The sequence below is a fragment of the Oncorhynchus keta genome, chromosome 23, assembly GCF_023373465.1.
Source record: "Oncorhynchus keta strain PuntledgeMale-10-30-2019 chromosome 23, Oket_V2, whole genome shotgun sequence".
NCBI classification, from domain to species: domain Eukaryota; kingdom Metazoa; phylum Chordata; class Actinopteri; order Salmoniformes; family Salmonidae; genus Oncorhynchus; species Oncorhynchus keta.
Genome location: NC_068443.1, coordinates 41,778,410 through 41,798,410, shown reverse-complemented (window position 1 = coordinate 41,798,410; position 20,001 = coordinate 41,778,410). Strand labels below are relative to the sequence as shown.

The 20,001-nt window shown below is 47.8% G+C and overlaps 1 protein-coding gene across 1 annotated transcript in view; it reads left to right on the top strand.

The window, feature by feature from the left end:
- LOC118402350 (uncharacterized) overlaps positions 1–20,001 on the top strand; it is a 66,363-nt gene that overhangs the window by 30,206 nt on the left and 16,156 nt on the right. The window contains exons 39-62 of the mRNA XM_052477365.1: positions 164–412; positions 700–929; positions 1,234–1,398; positions 1,607–1,696; positions 4,773–5,123; positions 6,789–7,139; positions 7,866–8,231; positions 8,515–8,646; positions 8,788–8,940; positions 9,572–9,688; positions 9,953–10,126; positions 10,480–10,684; positions 10,898–11,052; positions 11,223–11,335; positions 11,419–11,500; positions 16,505–16,642; positions 17,112–17,274; positions 17,514–17,629; positions 17,987–18,133; positions 18,256–18,369; positions 18,628–18,753; positions 18,855–19,013; positions 19,162–19,320; positions 19,613–19,775. Of these exons, the coding sequence (XP_052333325.1) occupies positions 164–412; positions 700–929; positions 1,234–1,398; positions 1,607–1,696; positions 4,773–5,123; positions 6,789–7,139; positions 7,866–8,231; positions 8,515–8,646; positions 8,788–8,940; positions 9,572–9,688; positions 9,953–10,126; positions 10,480–10,684; positions 10,898–11,052; positions 11,223–11,335; positions 11,419–11,500; positions 16,505–16,642; positions 17,112–17,274; positions 17,514–17,629; positions 17,987–18,133; positions 18,256–18,369; positions 18,628–18,753; positions 18,855–19,013; positions 19,162–19,320; positions 19,613–19,775 (4,218 nt within the window). The remainder of the gene's footprint in view (positions 1–163; positions 413–699; positions 930–1,233; positions 1,399–1,606; positions 1,697–4,772; positions 5,124–6,788; positions 7,140–7,865; positions 8,232–8,514; positions 8,647–8,787; positions 8,941–9,571; positions 9,689–9,952; positions 10,127–10,479; positions 10,685–10,897; positions 11,053–11,222; positions 11,336–11,418; positions 11,501–16,504; positions 16,643–17,111; positions 17,275–17,513; positions 17,630–17,986; positions 18,134–18,255; positions 18,370–18,627; positions 18,754–18,854; positions 19,014–19,161; positions 19,321–19,612; positions 19,776–20,001) is intronic.

The following is a 20,001-nucleotide window of genomic DNA, read 5'->3' as shown; positions in this document are numbered from 1 at the left end:
AAACACACACACACGCACGCACACACACGCACGCACGCACGCACGCACGCACGCACGCACGCACGCACGCACACACACACACACACACACACACACACACACACACACACACACACACACAAGTGTGTTATTCAGTACTATGAAGTGTACATGTGTGTTGCAGGGCAGCTGAGAGTGACAGTGAGTAAGGCTGTGTACAGTGTGGAGCTGAGTCATCAACAGGACCAAGGAGACACCTGGGAGGAAGAGGATGGCATGCTGGGGAAAGAGCCTGACGCGGCAAGTGATTGGTTGTGCGCTCGGGCAGGGGAGGAGTCTCTGTGTGTGAATGTGAGCCGCCGATTGGGCAGTCAGGCGAGGGGTGGAGTCAACGCCCAGCTCTCTCACTCCTCCCGCTGGCTCCACACTGCAGGTGACCCCCTCCATCTGTCACATACTATAGTTACTTTGAGCCTCTACTCCCCCATTCCATCTTCCCTCTCCTCAGATGTCCTCCTTCTATGCTCCTTTCTCCTCCACACTTTCTGTCTCCTTAGATATCCTCAATTAATATGATAATATGAAACCGTAATCTGTTGTAAAAAATAATGTGTCACATGCCCTGTTTGTCATAAGTCTTACATACCCTTTCAAGTATTGGTAAATTACAGAAATCCGCACACATACATTGTGTACCATTGTATGTCACCAATGTTTTAGGTATACCAGGTAACAGCAGTGCCCAGGTGAGCTGGACCCAGGAGGAGGGCAGGCTCTCAGTGCTGGCAGAACTACAGACCGGAGCTCATGGCCTGAAGGCTGAATTTGAGAGGGCCAGGACTGGTGGGGCCTCCCCACGATGGGAGCTCCAAACCAGGGTACAGCACCAAAGCAAGGCCCTGGTCCAAAGAGGCCTGCCTAGCTCCATCCAGGCTACAGGGCACTATCAGGTGCAGCTTCATCCTCTTCTTCCTCATCCTTTCTCTTCTTTCTTGCTACTCTATTGTTGTTAAGAATGCTGCGTTGAACTTGATTTTGGACATACTCCTGGAGATAACCTATCGAGATATTGAAGAAGATGTATCAACGATGCTTCAAGCTAAGGCTTTTATAAATATAAGAATATAAATGAATTTGATTGTCAGGTTTCAAGCCATGAAAGACATTCATGATTCAGTCTTTACTTCTATGTATTGCAATATTTTCAGTTTAATATTTACTGAGCAAAATTATTTTCATGACCTCTGACTGTAGGAGGAGACAGAGCGTTTGAGTGCAGGGCTGGCCATAGCAGTTGACGAACAGAAGAAGGTGGACGTCCTAGTGGAAGCCGGCAAGGGGAACACCGCCGCCAACCTGACTGTGTCTCTATTGCACCACCTGAGGCAACTCAAAGGAATGATACCTACATCATTGCAGGTGACTAACACATTTGAACATTGGAAAATCGCTCAAAAACACATTTACAACAAGACTCTGATATCACAGTTGTTTTCACTCCAAAGAAGAATAGGAACCATGCGCTCCAACTCATGTGCCATACTGTCTGTGTTAAATTCCTCCACCTTCTCCCACTGCTCCCCCTTTAATAAACAAACTGTGTCGACGGGGGTCTCTGTTTTCACAGATGAGCTGCACAGGGTACGCCACCAACGGTGCCGCTAATGACCGCCTCTCGGCCCAGTGCTCCGGAAGCGTCGCCGGTCGACCTGTGGAGGTACGCGCCTTTCGCTCCGAGAGACCACACAGCAGCAGGCTCTGCTACGGCCTAGCGTTAGCCTACCCTAGCATCACCGCACAGGCCAAAGGCTGCTACAGCCCCATGGGTCAGGCCGAGCTCAGGGCTAACCTCACCCACTCCTCCCGGCTACTGCAGCTCTCCCTGGGGCTACCCTCCAACTCTAGCCTCAGGCTTCTGCTCCGGCCTGGGCCTAAGCGATGGGGCCTGTGGTTCGGGTCGGTGGTTGGCCCCTGGAAGGTGGACCTTAGTGGGGGGCTGAGGCAGGAGGCGGCAGGGCTCTATGCATGGCACGGCCTGGTTGAGTATGGGACTCCTCATGTCACACACATGGCCGAGGTTAGAGGTCGTGTTAGGGCAGAGCATTGGTGTTACCTCTGGGTGGAAGTGAGCGGGGTGTGTGACTCGGTCAGATCCAGCCTGGTGGTGTCGACACAGTGCGGGGGAGAGGTGCGGGTGGCCTGGGTGCGGATCACTGAAGGGGAAGGGGCACTAGCACCAAGTAGAACATCTATGACCATAATAGGAAGTGCTGTGAAAGACGGCCTCAGGGGTACTGTGGATCTTGAAAACAACCAGGATTCTCTCCACTGCCTGTTATCCTTGCTACTGAGAGAAAGCCAGGCTGAGCTGGGCTGGACCCTGCACCACCAATGGGCCACTCTCTCCACCTCCTCCATCCCAGAAACTGTTGACCTGCACGTGTCAGCCCAGCTCCGACGCGCCTCCCTCTCCGGGAACGCCCGGGTTTCCTTGGACGCCCACTCGGCCAACCTGGACGTCACGGCAACTTGGGAGCCCCTCGGCCAATCCCCAAACGCCGCCCTCAGGGCCGTCCTCCAACATGACCTTGCCACCCTAAAGCATGCTGGGATACCAGAGGACGCCACCCTGAGCGTGTTTGCGGGGCCCACTCAGGCACAGGTGGAGCTGGAGAGTGATACGTGTTCCATGCTGACCCACGGGACTAGTCTACATAGAGGGGAACACAGAAGGACATGGACCCTGGTTGTCCGTCAGCGCTGTAACCTACTTAAGGTAGAGACATAGAAATAGAATTACTAGAACGGGCATACCCATTCTAATCAATGTCATTCTATTTCTATGAGTAGAGCGGTGGAAACATGGCGGGAACAGGAAATCAATCAATCAAATTGATTTTTACAAGTGACCTCAAACATGTTTCCCAGCAACAGAAAGCAGGAAGTGAGGAATCTTCACCAGAAAGATGAGCCTCTGCATTCCTTTACAGCATGGCATATCGCTGACACATGGGGTAATGCTGTCTCACATTTAGAACCCAGGTCCAATCAAATCAAATCACATTTTATTTGTCACATGCGCCCGAATACAGCAGATGTAGGTAGACCATACTGTGAAATGCTTACTTACAAGCCCTTAACCAACAATGTAGTTCAAGAAATAGTTAAGAAAATACTAAAGTAAAAATCTAATCAAAAGTAACACAATAAGATAACAATAACGAGGCTATATACAGGTGTGGGATGTTGTTGATGATGTGTCAGCTCATATGTATCTTTTATAATTATTTGATTTCAGCACAAAAACTCACACAAAATTAGACAGCCTGTATGCTATTGCAAATTTGACCGTCTTATTTAGCCATGAAGTGTTTTGAAAGGCTGGTAATGGCTCACATCAACACCATTATCCCAGAAACCCAAGACCCACTCCAATTGCATACCGCCCCAACAGATCCACAGATGATGCAATCTCTATTGCACTCCACACTGCCCTTTCCCACCTGGACAAAAGGAACACCTACGTGAGAATGCTATTCATTGACTACAGCTCAGCGTTCAACACCATAGTACCCTCAAAGCTCATCACTAAGCTAAGGATCCTGGGACAAAACACCTCCCTCTGCAATTGGATCCTGGACTTTCTGACGGGCCGCCCCCAGGTGGTGAGGATAGGTAGCAACACATCTGCCACGCTCATCCTCAACACTGGAGCGCCCCAGGGGTGTGTGCTCAGTCCCCTCCTGTACTCCCTGTTCACCCACGACTGCATGGCCAGGCACAACTCCAACACCATCATTACGTTTGCAGACGACACAACAGTGGTAGGCCTGATCACCGACAACGATGAGACAGCCTATAGGGAGGAGATCAGAGACCTTGCCGGGTGGTGCCAGAATAACAACCTATCCTTCAACGTAACCAAGACTAAGGAGATGATTGTGGACTGCAGGAAAAGGAGGACCGAGCACGCCCCCATTCTCATCGACGGGGCTGCAGTGGAGCAGGTTGAGAGCTTCAAGTTCCTTGATGTCCACATCACCAACAAACTAGAATGGTCCTAACACAACAAGACAGTCGTGAAGAGGGCACAACAAAGCCTATTTCCCCTCAGGAAACTAAAAAGATTTGGCATGGGTCCTCAGATCCTCAAAAGGTTCTACAGCTGTAACATCAAGAGCATCCTGACTGCTTACATCACTGCCTGGTACGGCAATTGCTCGGCCTCTGACCGCAAGGCACTACAAGCTTCCTGCCATCCAGGACCTCTACACCAGGCGGTTTCAGAGGATGGCACTACAAATTGTCAAAGACCCCAGCCACCCCAGTCATAGACTGTTCTCTCTACTACCGCATGGGAAGCGGTACCGGAGTGCCAAGTCTAGGACAAAAAGGCTTCTCAACAGTTTTTACCCCCCAAGCCCTAAGACTCCTGAACAGGTAATCAAATGGCTACCCGCACTACTGTTGTAGCCTCGCTACTGTATATAGCCTCGCTACTGTTATTTTTCACTGTCTTTTTACTGTTGTTTTATTTCTTTACTTACCTATTGTTCACCTAATACCTTTTTAGCACTGTTGGTTAGAGCCTGTAAGTAACCATTTCACTGTAAGGTCTACCTACATCTGTTCTATTCAGCATTTCACTGTAAGGTCACCTATTGGTTAGAGCCTGTAAGTAAGCATTTCACTGTCAGGTCTACACCTGTTCTATTCGGCGCACGTGACAAATAAACTTTGATTTGATTTGATATATTGGTTGTGTTTGCTGACTTTTGGTTTCTCCTCCACAGACTCTCCTCCCTCCGTACTTCTCAGTGAATGGCTCCTTGGTCCGCTCCGGCTGCACCACGCGCCTGGACACACACCTCCACACCGGGGGAGAGGAGAGGGGGGCCGCCAGCCTGGCCTTATCCTCCTGCCTCCCCCAGCTCAGCCTCAGGAGCTCCATCCGTCACTCCCTGGCGGGGCTCCATGCCCTGGGCCTCCCCCCTCGTAGTGCCCTGGTCCTGGGTATCTCGACTGGTGAACGCCCTGGGGTAGGGGTGGAGCTGGAGCTGGGGCAGTGCCGGATCAGGGCTGATTCGGGGGAGAATAAGGCTAACTGGGTCGTCAATGTGACCCACTACTGCCCAGAACTACAGGTAAAGAACACACTGGCCAGGAGAGCACAAACAAATCTGATTCCGCTTACCGATCAGTGGAATCTGATGTGTTAATGCTGGGCTAAGTTCCATTGTGAGTGCCTGCATGTTTCTGCCTTGGCCAGCTTTTGGGGAAATGGGAAACCGAGTCAGTTGCACAACGGAATGCATTCATCCAAAATGTGTCTTCTGCATTTAACCCAACCCCTCCGAATCAGAGAGGTGCGGGGGGGGGCTGCCTTAATCAACACACGCCAGGAGCAGTTGATATTGGGGGTTAACTACAGTGCTCAAGAACAGAACAGCGGATTTCTTCCACTTTGCCGGCTCTGGTATTTGAACCAGCAACCGTTTGTTTACTGGCTCAACGTTCTTAACCACTCGGCTGCCTACTGCAGAGTTGGGTTCAATTCCATTTGAATTCCAGTCAATTCAGAAAGTAAACCAAATTCCAATTCCACATTTCCCCAATTGAAAAGCATTGAAGAGAATTGTAATTGTAATTTCAGTGCGCTTCCGGAATTGACTGGAATTTCAATGGAATTGACACCAACCCTGCTGCATCAACGAAGTCTTTCGCTCTGTCTACCGCAAATATTACGGTTTCAACCACGCCCTAAAATAACATTGACTAAGCTCTTAATCACCACTATGGTACAGCCTGATATCTGAGTTATGACGACTTTGATTGTGCTCGCTGGAACCCCAGCTAAGAGATGGTTTTGATGATAATAGGGGGTTGCCTATATATTATCAACACACCCGTCTCCTTTGAAGAACTTCAGAAGGAGTCTTCATCAAAGGCAAACCTCGGGGCTGATTTTTAACTGGGTGTCGCTGTGATAGAACACCAAGTGTGCACCCCAAATGGCACCCTAACAGGGTCAAAAGTTGCGCACTATAGAGGGAATACTGGTTAACAATAGTGTCCTGAATAGGTTGTCATTTGGGACGTAGCCCATAGGATGGTTTGCGAGACCATATGTGTTCTGTCTGGATCAGTGCCCCGTGGTGTTTGTACTAGCAGCGGGAGCTCCTTGTCTCTAATTGTGAGCAGTGTGTGTGTGCGTGTGTGCGTGTGTGCGTGTGTATGTATGTATGTATGTATGTATGTATGTATGTATGTATGTATGTATGTATGTATGTATGTATGTATGTATGTATGTATGTATGTGTGTGTGTGTGTGTGTGTGTGTGTGTGTGTGTGTGTGTGTGTGTGTGTGTGTGTGTGTGTGTGTGTGTAATTGACAGAGCTTTGTGGATGCAGCTGGACAGAGGGCTTCGCTTTGTTTACCGTCGAGGGATGGGGAGAGGGGGAGAGTAGAGAGGGGGAGAGTAGAGAGGGGGAGTGAGAGTGAAGATGGAGGGGGAGTGAGAGTGAAGGGAGAGGGGAAGTGAGAGTGAAGGGAGAGGGGTTGCCTTGAGTTGACAGTATGGATAGAAGAAAGGTTTTGTGTCGTTAGAATAATTTTTGGAAGTGTGCATTCATGATAGTGCTTTTATAGTGTTGGGATGTGTGGTTAGAGATAGGGTTTGTGTGTATGTACTTCGAGGGACTGCATATGTGTGTTTTACAGCGTGTGTGTATGTGCGCGCGCGTGCACATGCCTGTGTGTATACATGCACATGAGCCACGCATGCCCATGTATGTACATTTCTCCACAGAGCACAGGACTCCCTGCATCCCTGGCCTTCCAGGGCCTCCTCTCATTGGTCCCTTGCCAGCTGGCCGTTCACTGTACTCTAAAGATGGACAACCGTGATCTTAATCTGGAGCTGGGCCAGTCCTGCAGTCCGGCAGCACACCTCTCTGGCTCCCTGACACACTCCTTCCCTGGGCTCCGGACCAGGGGCCTCCCCCTGAAGACCAGCATAGAGGTTTGGGCCCCTGAGGGCCCCGGACAGACTGGGGCCCTGTTGATTAAAGCTGGCTCGTGTCATATCAGAGCTAACGGAGACATGGGGTCTAATGGACGGACACAGTGGGCGACGGAGTCAGATTGTCCGTTGCTACAGGTTGGCTATCCTCTTTTTTTCAACTATTGAAATGAAACACGTTATACAGAGATGATCCTCATTGCAGAGGCCTATGACTTCAACAGTGAAACCCGAGAGACCGAAAAACAGCTTCTATCTCAAGGCCGTCAGACTGCTTAACGGCAGTCACTAACTCAGAGAGGCTGACGATGCTGCCCTACATAGGGACTATCGCTGGCCACTTTAATAAATGGATCTCTAGTCACTTTAAACAATGCCACTTTAAGAAGGTTAACATATCTTACATTACTCAAATCATATGTATACACTGTACCTTATACCATCTATTGCACCTTGCTTATATATATATTTATATGTACATATTCTTATTCCATCCCTTTAGATTTGTGTGCATTAAGTAGTTGTTGGGGAATTGTTAGATTACTTGTTAGATATTACTGCACTGTTGGAACTAGAAGCACAAGCAATTCGCTACACACGCACTAGCATCTGCCAACCATATGTATGTGACCAATAAAATTTGATTTGATTTAATGTGGAAAGTTTGTAGTCTTCATATCCAACTTACTGTATGTAGCCTAATCTAGTTAGCCCGGTCCCATATCTGTTTGTGCTGCACAGCCAACACCTACAAACAGATCTGGGACAGCAAGTAAGTCACTCTCTTACTGAATATCTATGCCTGAAGAAAGCCATGCAGTTAAATCACTAAATCACACTCCTATCCACCCTTTATTTCCCCAGGGTCTTGACCTCCCCTCCCAGGTCCACCTGAATGGCTCTGTGGGAACAGATGACCACAACATCTGGGTGGCCATTTTGGATGCCAGTGTGGAGGGGCAACAGAGGGGTTCCCTGAGGCTGACCGCAGGGGCCAGGTCTGGGCTGAGGCTAGAGGGACACCTCATTCACAACCTCACGGCCCTTGAGGGGATACCGGGCCAGAGTAGGATAGTGGTGACCGGTAGTGGTAGGGCAGACTCACAGGGCTACGATACAGAGGTGGAGCTACAGCTGGGGGAATGTGCTGTGAGAGGCTCAGCGACAGTGATGACAAGGGACAACCTGAAGGGGGCAGTGGTGTACCACAACAACTGCACTGCACTACAGGTACCGGCACATTTTGATGAAAGTATTCTATTCCACTACCAACAACTTTGACACTGTCTCGCACTGGGTACTGATTTCCCCTAAGCACAGAATTAGGATCAGCTTCCCGTCCCTATGTCGTAACCTGAACTATTTGGGTGAAAAGTTTCGAAACTGAACTTAGATCTGCTCTTAGGTGCAACTTAATCATACACTGCTATGCTAATAACTACTAACTCTTCATCCATTTTCAACCAATGTTTGATTCGCCGGTCTATAATGTTATATACCAAATATTTTATAGGAATGGGATAGTCCAGTTAAGATGAACGTTTCTTGGTCCTTGGTCATCACCCAGACACTCCTAGACACCCATGTCTCCATGGCGATGGATGAAAAGAAACTACAGGCTTTGATGGCACTGAAAACAACAAAGGTAGGCTACTGTTTTTTCCATACATTTCATAAGTACAAACATTTCAGTGTTTCGAACGGCCTCTTCCGAACAATGCATGTTCATCGACTGATGAACGAATACATTTCAAGTACTGTGTCTACCTCTGTTTGTGTCTACCAGGGTTGGCAGGAAGCATCAGCCCATCTCAACCACTCTGTGCCCCTGCTACAAAGGGTGGGTCTCCCCGCCAATTCTGTCATGACGACCCGCTCAGAGAGCCATGGCAACGGCTCTTACCACTGGCTCCTCCACTGCATCGTGGGAGGCCAACAGGTAACCTGATTAACAGCAGCTGTTTAGAGAGGAAACCACAGAATTAAATATAACACTTATTTAGGGCCCTGTGCTTTGCGCAATCAGGTGACATATCAAATTTTATCCTGCATTTGAAGCCTTATCCAAAAATGTGAATTTCACAAAAAAAATATATAGCAATTGTCTGAGGATGATACTGGACCAAAAGGGAACAGTTAGATGAAAAAGCTTGAAATAAAGGTTCAAATCCAGGCATGGCACATCACTGCGCAAAACGCAGGGCCCTAAGTATGATATTGTATCTCTACGGAGAAAACTGCCCTGTTGTATACTAGGGGGTGAGCGGGGTGCATCCCAATAGTCTAAAGTCGCTTCCTTTCCTAGACTCCTCTCCTCTCATCTGCACTGGTCTGTCAACACATTGCATCTTCTTCTTTTTTTTATACCACAGCGTACATCAGGGAAAGAATGCAAAATAAGCCATTTTACACTATTGAGACGTACCCTAAGATGTGTCCTTCTTTGCAGTCATCATGATTGTAATAGTGAATGCAATATCGTGATTATCCACCATATTCATTTTAGCCCATTTCACGTGTCTTTGGTATGTGTATATGTCCGTCTTTATGGTAAACACTTTTATTTTTAGTTCATTGAGGAGATGACCGTAGAGAGGAGTCAAGGGATGGTGAGGGTGAAGAGCATTGTCAATCACACTATGGAACTTCTGAAGAACTGGGGACTGCCAGAGAACAACAGAATCCAGGTTAGAGATGTCAGACTGCTGATCCAAGCCAAACCAACCTGAGTCGAGCTGTACTGGGTTGACCATAGTTGCTGGAACCAGGCTGGAAAGGACAATGTGAAAAAAATAATAATATCCAAGCCAGCACAGTACGGTTCAGGTTGGCATGATAATGTGAAAAAGCGGGTTTTAGAGGTGTAGATTCCTTGGCTTATATATCGATCTGTTTTTCTACTGTATCTTATTAGATAAGTATTCAGTATGATGCCTTTGCTGTGCCTCCAGCTAGAGCTTGGTTCTGGGCAGGTGAGGAACCTGACCATTCAGTCCCAATTTGGAGCTCAGCTAGCAGGACTGGGGCTTCAGCTGAAGGACAGTCCGTTGGCTACTGAACTGAGAGGCAACCTGTGGCACAGTTGGCTTTGGCTTCAAGAGAGAGGTTTTCCACAGACGATGGAGGTAAAGAGCTATGCCCAGTCTGAATATCTTTGGCGATATCTTCAGTGAATTGAGTGCGTTTTGCTGTGTGGGTGTTCCTGCAGTACATTTCAATTATCTTCGACTTTACCGATGAGGGGTGAGTTTCCCGAAAACAAACAATGAACTTCATGCTTAATGATTTTCGGGAAACTTGGCCCTGAAAACAAGTGCAGATGAAGGAAAGAAGACAAGGATCCTTGGTCTGATGATCCGTCCTTGGTGTAATCCAACCCGCTTTCTCTTGCTCCCCACCCCACCGTCTTTCCTCCCCTTCCCTCTGCCCGTTTCCTCTCCTCCTCCTCCTCCTCCTCCTCCTCCTCCCTCTCTCCCAGGCCCTATGCTCCACACACAGGGTGCTGTCTCAGCTGAGGTCCAGGGCTCACCTCTCCGCGGATGGTCACAGGCTGCTGGGCTCTGGCCTGAACATCAGTTTAGCCGATGGACATCTAGCCATGCTGCTCTCTCTGACCCCTCCCTCATCACCGCGTACAGACTTGCCATATAGTCTGGACACCGCCCTGACCGCCCAATTCACAGGTTAGCACACTAACCCAGCTAACGTCTCGGAATGACAGAAAGTGGCTCTATTTGTAACGTGCTCTATCGGTCAAACGTGTCCTGTGTATAACGTTCTGTCTTAACCAATCTGTGACATATCTGGAATCTCCTTGAAGTTCAGTATGCACACAGTTATGCCTTTTCTCCACTAGCCTACTTCTCCTTAGTGCCCTAATTCATTCCCCTCCATAGGGCCCATGAGGAGTGTGTCAGTGGACCTGCACTGTAAGGGGAGACGGGTGCGTGTTGTTGGGGATGTGAGGGGCTGGAGAACCTATGGAGGGTCCAGGGAGGCCAGAGCCACAATACAACACAGCTTACAGGGTCAGACCAGCCCTATTCTACAGGTAGGCTGGCTGACACACACACACACACACACACACACACACACACACACACACACACACACACAAACGCTTCCCTAACAGACGTACTGGTAAGGTAGACTGACACGTGTGTGTGTGTGTGACGTGTGGTGTGTGTGTGTGTGTGTGTGTGTGTGTGTGTGTGTGTGTAGGTGGAGGCCTGGGGAAGACTGACTGACTCTCAGCTCAGGTGCTCTGTAGCTGTGAACCCTGAGCTCAGCTCCTCTGTGGCCCTCATCATTCAGGGCCATCATCTACCAGACAGGTATGATGACACACACACACACACACACGGACACACAAACACAAAGCAACATGCGCTTGGTTGATGTTTGTGCTCGTGTCTAGTAAGGAGCTGATGGTGAAGGTGGTCCAGAATATCCCACAGTTGCTGCTCTATCTGCCCACTCAACTCAACGCCAGATCTCAGGTGTGTGGTACTGTGTGTGTGTGTGTGTGTGTGTGTATGTGTGTGTTCTTTAATTCTCACACCTGCTGCTGCCATTTTCACCGCCGTCATGCTAGCTAGAGAGAGATTGCGTTTAGACAGTTCTGTGGTGCAACTCCAGCTAAAATCGAAACATTTCTGTCAGGCATAAGCTCAGAAATAAGGGTTTGATCAAAGAGGAAACTGTAAAAGAGTTGGTTGTTTCGGAGTCTCGACTCTCCGCTGCACATTGCAGATGGTTGACATTTGTTTGCAAGGATGAGACCTCTTCATCAGAAACCATGTCATGTTGATTTCACCAGCGACCGCTTTAATGATTTAAATAGAGTTGAGGGGTCCTCGGCAGAAATCCTTTACTCAAGGAAGACACTTGTGCATTGAGATATCCTGCTGGCGCCACAGGAAATGGAATAGTAAGATTTTGCCATTTTTATCATTGTTAAAAAAACGTCTGATAAATTACTAAAATGTCAATGTAAAATTCTTAATAGTATTTGGCAATAATCCTCATTGAGTGTTGTTGATGGTAGGATGCTGTTGTAGACCTAATCTTCTTCTTTTTTTTTTTTTTTTAGATGAAAAGCACATATGTTGGATGCTACACTTGAAGTCCCAGAAATGACTGTTTGCCTATGACCTGACCCCCTTGTACGATCCATTTGTATGATCATCTGGACAGAGCAATTTGTATAGAGGTCCAGTTCAAATGCTTATCCTAAGCAATCCAACCCATTTGTTAAGCAGTGGCTCAAATGACACCTGTTGGCAGGCTATTGTTACTTGATGTGTTGTCTTTCTATACCTGTGCGAGTGCCTACTCTGAATGGATGGCCCTTTGACCCCAGCCCAGGCATCAGCAGGGAGATGGATGCTCTTTACAACAGAGCAAGACTGGAATGATTCCACATACTGGTTGTACTAGTCAGTCTACTTTATTCATTAAGACATGTTGTCATAATTATATTTGGAGGGGAAAAAAACGGTCATTTGATGTATACAAACACAGAAATAAGGGTTGACATCATCTATATACAGTAGAACGACGTTAAAAACGTACAGTATTCACATGTATTTCTTTCCTCTTTCAAGCCTGCTTTGGCAAATGTCTGCCGGAGAGCCACAGCTCCACCAGACTGGACGAGTGTCGCAGACATCTTGTTAGTACCCACATTAGGGTGAAGCTAGCAGAGCTAGGAGAGGACCGCTTGTAGTCAAAACCCCTGTGAGCAGCGCGATTTTATGTTGAATACACCGATGCATCAGGCTGTAAAATCAGTCATGGGAAACTGCGTATATGGAGTGTGGAAGTTGGCGTGGCGAAAATAGTGGCAGGATCAACACAAGTGTGTGTACGAAAAGCGAATCAGCTAATTGGGCAGGTTTGTTGCCACTGAAGACCGTTTTGCGTGACTGACTGGGCTGCATGACAAGTCGATAAACCGGTGTGAATGACTCGTGCCGACCTGAGCTCCTTTTCCTACTGGGCAGGTGTATCACGGTGTCGCTGGCGGTAACATTATCTAACATGGCAACCAGAGCACTGCTGTTCTATGGAGGTGCCTGCCGACCTGAGGTGTTTCCCACTGGGCAGGTGTATCACGGTGTCGCTGGCGGTAACATTATCTAACATGGCAACCAGAGCACTGCTGTTCTATGGAGGTGCCTGCCGACCTGAGGTGTTTCCCACTGGGCAGGTGTATCAAAGTGTCGCTGGCGGTAACATTATCTAACATGGCAACCAGAGCACTGCTGTTCTATGGAGGTGCCTGCCGACCTGAGGTGTTTCCCACGAGAGCACTGCTGTTGCTTAGAGGTTCTTCCTACAGGGCAGCTTTATCACGGTGTCGCCGTTGGTAAATAAAATGTACTCCCCCCACCCATTATTTTATTTCAAGTAGAATAGCAGCCTACACAGGAAATAAATAACATTGATAACCATCTAGATGTCACCTTGATACAGTCTACTCAATGGGGAGGGCATGAACAGACACAACACCGAGACAGTGTCCTTCGCTCCCGCTTGCCAATGACTGATGTTCCGCAACCGGGTGGAAATGAGCGACCTAGTGTATCCAATATCAGGGTGACAGTCACAGTAAGCACAAGCATCATTACTTTTAATAAAACATAAATAATAGTCTGTTTAGTTTTGTGAAAATGTACAATTATTTGTAACAGTGAAATACGACTCTGTAACAGTGAAACATCATCCTCTGGCTTGAAAACAGAAGTGCAAACTAACTCTGGTGGTATACGGTAGTTGCATAGCAAAAAACAAACCACTCGATCAAAACTGTCCAACCAATAACGGAGCGCTGATGTTAGACCTATCGCTGTTGATCAACCCACTTCTTTCGACACGCCCACTTTGAGACACACTCCAAGTATGCACTTATCCATACTTGTCATTTCATAAAGTATGCTCAACTGTTGACTTATTTATACTCGTGTGTGTGTGTGTCCGAGTGTTATTTAGTGATAATTTATAGGGTGGGGCATTAATTTATTTTAGAGGGGGCATGAAGTACATGAGAATGGACGGGGGGTGTCCAACACCTGAAACAGCTTTTTGACGCAATCTAGACTCATAATCATTGTGCCTAATTTTATGTAAAAAATCTGTCTATTTTCTGCATAGGTTATCTAAGCATACCTCTTGACCTGTTGAATTGTCATTTTAAATAACGATGAACATTGATTCTTTAAGAACTTGTATGCCTTAGGCATTTAGTACAACTGCCACAATGGTATATAGTATCATAACCCAATAATTAAAGCCATTTTTGTATTTTCTAAAGTCTAGTAACTAGTAGATAGTTAGATAAGCTACTCTAAAATCAGACTCATTAGCTGAGATTGCACCAATTAGATGCCAGTAGAAATCACACCTACCATATTTGGCGGTCCATTGAAGCTGGCCGGTTCTGCTCACACATTTTGCTGCTGCTTGTTGCTACTGCTAGTATGCGTTAGCTTCTTTAGCTCCCACTACCAACCCAGACTCCACCTGTTAGGTTCTGTTTTCCTGCTGGGGGATTGGTATAGCTTACCGTACTCACTGCTTGTAGGTCATTTTATATATTGACGCTTTGCTTGGGCAATGAGCTACCCCGAAGGAGCAGAGCCTATATTGCCAAGACTTGCATGATTCATTCTTTACTAAATGGTTCAACATATTTCTACGTGGTGTCTCCTGTCTGAACTTGGCTTGGTAGTTGGTTATGAGGTTGAAATATTGGGAACCTATAAAGCCGGCGAACTAAAGCCAAGTTCATAAAATTGCTAAGTGGCTAGTATTACAGAGAAACAACAAAACATTTTCATTGTATTTATTCATCATCAAGGAATCAATAGGCTACATAGCTCGATCAAAATACTGTACCTCCTGCGAGTCCTGCTCATCACCAGCAGATACAATTGAATCAAGTGCTGTGTGTGTCACTCGATACTTACTCTCTGATATTGTCTGCACGCACTACAGTATCTAGCGTCCTGCTTAGCAAACACTATATATACAAAGGTATGTGGACACCACTTCAAATTAGTGGATTCGGCTATTTCAGGCACACCCGTTGCTGACATAAAATCGAGCACTCAGCCATGCAATCGCCATAGACAAACATTAACAGTAGAATGGCATTACTGAAGAGCTTAGTGACTTTTAACGTGGCAGCCTCATAGGATGCCACCTTTCCAACAAGTCAGTTGATTCATATTTCTGCCCTGCTAGAGCTGCCCAGGTCAACTGTAAGTGCTGTTATTGTGAAGTGGAAACGTCTAGGAGCAACAACGGCTCAGCCGCAAAGTGGTAGGCCACACAAGCTCACAAAACAGGTCCGCTGAGTGCTGAAGCGTGTAAAAATCATCTGTCTTCAGTTGCAACACTGCCCACCGAGATCCAAACTGCCTCTGGAAACAATGCCAGCACAATAACTGTTCGTCGGGAGCTTAATGAAATGGATTTCCATGGCCAAGCAGCCACACACAAGCCTAAGATCACTATACGCAATGCCAAGCGTCGGCTGGAGTGGTGTAAAGCTCTCCGCCATTTGACTCTGGAGCAGTGGAAACGCATTCTCTGGAGTAAGGCATCTCGCTTCACCATCTGGCAGTCTGACAGACAAATCTGGGTCTGTTTTTCATGGTTTGGGCTAGGCCCCTTCCAGTGAAGGGAAATCTTAATGCTACAGCATACAATGACAATCGATGATTCTGTGCTTTCAACTTTGTAGCAACAGTTTGGGGAAGGCCCTTTCCTGTTTCAGTATAAAAATGCCTCTGTGCATAAAGTGAAGTCCATACAGAAATGGTTTGTCGAGATCAGAGTGGAAGAACTTGACTGGCCTGCACAGAGCCCTGACCTCAACCCCATCGAACACCTTTGGTATGAATTGGAATGCCGACTGTGACCAAAGCCTCATCGCAAATCAGTACCTGACCTCACTAATGCTCTTGTGGCTGAATGGAAGCAAGTCCCCACAACAATGTTCCAGCATCTAGTGGAAAGCCTTCCCAGAAGAGAGGCTGTTATAGCAGCAAAGGGGGGACCAACTCCATATTAATGCCCATGATTTTGGAATGAGATGTACGACAAGCAGGTGTCCACATACTCTTGGTAATGTCGTGTATCTTTGCTCCTCAGTGCACTTTGGAAGGAACCACTTACTAGGGGGAATAGGGGGGGTAGGGTAAGGGTTTGGGGTAGAAAAGTCCCAAGGAATCTGGATAGCACTGTCCTTAAACACTTGGGATGCTGCAAATGTTTAGTAACGATATTATACAGCACACGCTGGGTCGTGGGTGGGTTGGTCTGGGAGGAGGGGTGTGTGTGTGTGTGGCAATGCACTGCCTTTGGTGCGCAGCACGTTGGCCGTTCCTGCTGGGACTTGTAGCATAGCGTGTCGCGTGCGGCATGGAAGGCCCGCGGGGCCTTGTGTTTGACAAATGTGGCTTAGTCTAACAGAGTTCCCCTGTTTCTGTGTTCAGTTAAATCAGTCAGGCTCCAGTGTCAGAGGAATGGTGGAGCTGCAGTCGGGCAAGAGGAAGCTGTGGGCTCTGGGGGAGCTGGCTGTCACTGAGGGCGGCTACCGTCAAGCCCTGGAGCTTAACCAAACCTACCCACAGGTAGGCAATCATTCACTGTACTAGCGGTCTCCTAGTTATGAGTTCACTCACTAAACACATTGGCCACTAAACACATTGGCCAAGTCCAAAATCAAACCTATTCGGTGTTTATAGGTGTGAGCTTTTTTTTTAAAAGTCTGTTGGAAGACCAGGTTCCTTCAGATATCTAGTTCCTTCAGATCCGCAAACAATGTAATTACACAGTGAAATATTTCAAAATGATAAAGTTATGCATACCAAATAAGCGTTCCTACCGTGCCACCATCACAGCTGTCGTACTAATACGTTGCAATGTACGTATTACCAGGGTCGAGGTCAGTTTGTATTTCAATTCAGTCAATTTAGGAGGTTAAACTGAAGTTCAAATTTACCTCCGTGTAATTGGAACCTTAGACGAAATTGGAATCGGAATTTCAGGTTAATTCCTCAATTGATACGTTTTTGACCATGCGATTGGTTGTGTTGTTAGCTGAAGCCCCTGCCCAGGAACATTGCAGCGAGGATGTCGTACGAGGCAAGGAACTGGAGCCACCAGCTGCAGCATTGGGCCATGTGGGGCAGTCAGGAGTTCAACATGGCCGGCCTCTACTCTGCCCCTCCAGGACTGCAGCAGGGAGACCGCACACTCAAAGGTACTACACACTATGGGCCAGTTTCCCAGACATGTATAACCAGCTTATAATGCCTTATAACCATGTTATAACAATACTTGACTAAATACCAGCCATTTTGAGTCTGTTGGAATATACATAGAAATAATAACATCATGCCTCATTATAAGACAACATCTAGGCTCCTAAATACTTATAAGAACTTAGAAAACATTATACCTGCGCTCTTTACCTTATGTGATGTGTTTCCCTGTCCTCAGTTCAGATTGCGTCTGTGCGTCACGGGTGCAGTCTGGATGTGGCGTTAGAGCGTTCCCTCCACGGTAGACTGGACAGTGTTGTGCTGGGCTGGAACAGACATGGAAGACAGGAGGAGGTGAGACTGGTTGCACGACCGAGCCATGAGCTGAGAGTCAACCTTGTATTGGGATCGTTGGAATGAATCGATGTGTGAATGAATGAATAAATGACTGGACGAATGAGTGAGTGAATGAGTATACTGTTTGATCCCCAGTAGGGGGTTTTCGAGCTGCAGGAGAACCCTCCGACTGGGACTCTTGAAATAACAGGGCATTTTTGGAAAGCTTTGGGAATTCTGCAACCTTAATCTCCGGAGATGATGCCCGAAGGAGACAATCACATCCTAAGTTCCTGTGTAGGATAATTGTACTACTTTTGTTTTGTCTTTCTGGAATGTGCTACTGTGGACCTTATGGCGTCTGTGTGTGTTCAGGTTCGAGCTCTCTCCTTGTGGAGGGGTCGGGGGGAGAGTAGTGAGACAACATTGGAGCTAAGACAGCCATTCACCCTAACACTCTCCCAACTCTACCTCCACACGATCTCACGTGCCTCGGCCACGGAGCAAAGAAGCAACCATCAGGTACCGGCAAGATACACACGTGCACACACCACACACACGCATCGATTTCATTGATTTATGACGCGCGTGCGCGCGTGTGTGTGTCTCTCTCTTTCTCTCTCTCTCTCTCTCTGCGAGCTCAGACCCATGTCTCCTGGGACAGTGGCTCTCCTGTGAATGTTTCCCTCAGCCTCAGCCAGCAGTGGCTGGACAGCTTCAGCAGGGGGCAGGCCTGTGCCCGCTTCTCTCCCGCGCAGGTACAACCATAGACATACGATATCATGTCCTATTTAAGTCCGTGGGTACAAATTCCCACTCTAGTACCCATCTATTGTTGACGGTTCCCGCGGGTTAATAAAGGTGAAAGGTGAAAGAGGGATTTCCCAAAACGCTAAGATTGGTAGGCAGTGGACGAACAACAAAGAGGGTCTTAATGCTACACCCAAGATGTGTCTCCTTTTTCGACCCGTTCATCTGGAGCTCACCTGGAGTGTGTGTGCGTGTGTGACCTACAGGAAGTGGTCCCTTCCCTGGTGGCTGTTGAGGGATGTGTCTCAATGGCCAAGGAAGGGAACTCCTACTCCCAGAATGCTGAGCTGAAGTGGGGCGACAAGAGCCTCAGGCAAAGCATGAACTACCAGGTACTGAATTCAGGTCATTATTGAAAATCATCGATGCCTCATGTTCCATTGAAAGGGTTAATGGTGTCGTCTATAGCGTGTGTGTTGTGTGTTTCCGCCAGTGGAGTGCCACAGGACTACACACCCTCCAGCTGGAGGCTGGAGCAGAGAACGTGTCTCCCGCCCCCTGTCCCTCACACACCCTGCTGGCCCAGTTCCACACCAACCTCAGAGACAGGATGGAGCACCACATACAGGTGGGCCTCTGTCCCCCGCACTTGGTGAGTATGTCATCGTGTTAGGTCATCGTCGACCTAACTTCATTATTATACTGTTATACAGAGACAGAGTAGGCACTTATTACAACCAGTCAGCTTTGTGTGTGTGTGTGTGTGTGTGTGTGTCTGTGTGTGTCTATCTATATGTCAGTCTCTTGGCTGGTCTGGGTACCACAGAGTGAACATAGGGACAGAGCTGCTGTACACCAAGACCCGTCTCTCTCTGGCGGGACAGCCACACTGCAGCCTCACCCTGGCTCTCACCAACTCCTCTACCGCACACAGCACCAACATATCACTGGTAACTGAGGTGAGCACTGCCATCATTGCAATATATGTACATTATGGGCATTGTATGTTTATTATATGGTAATATGCATGACTGTACTAGAGCAAGGGCATGGGGCAAGGTCATGTGTTCATACCATTGGAGGTTATAGCCATCTGTGTCTGCACCGTGTCTGTGTGTGTGTGTGTGTGTGTGTGTGTGTGTGTGTGTGTGTGTGTGTGTGTGTGTGTGTGTGTGTGTGTGTGTGTGTGTGTGTGTGTGTGTGTGTGTGTGTGTGTGTGTCTGTCTGTCTATCCGCCTGTCTGTGCTGTAGTCTAAGGTGGGTAACTGGAGTGTGAAGGTAGGGGGCAGTGCCCTCTCCTCCCTGCTGGGTCCTGGGCTGCAGATCCAGGTCAGACTCGACCGCAGTGAGCAGGTGTGGCTGAGGGGGGCGCTAGAGGGACGCTGTCTACATGCCACAGTTGGATATGGAAACGGTATATACAGTAGGCTTGAAGATTGAGGACAAAATAAGTTGTGGCTGGTAATATAGGGCTTTGCCCGTTGCATAGCTTTCATCTCAATAGATCATGTCATGATCTAAGATTTTACTTGACTTTGGTGTTCATAATTGTGTCTTTGGTGTGTGTGTGTGTGTGTGTGTGTGTGTGTGTGTGTGTGTGTGTGTGTGTGTGTGTGTGTGTGTGTGTGTGTGTGTGTGTG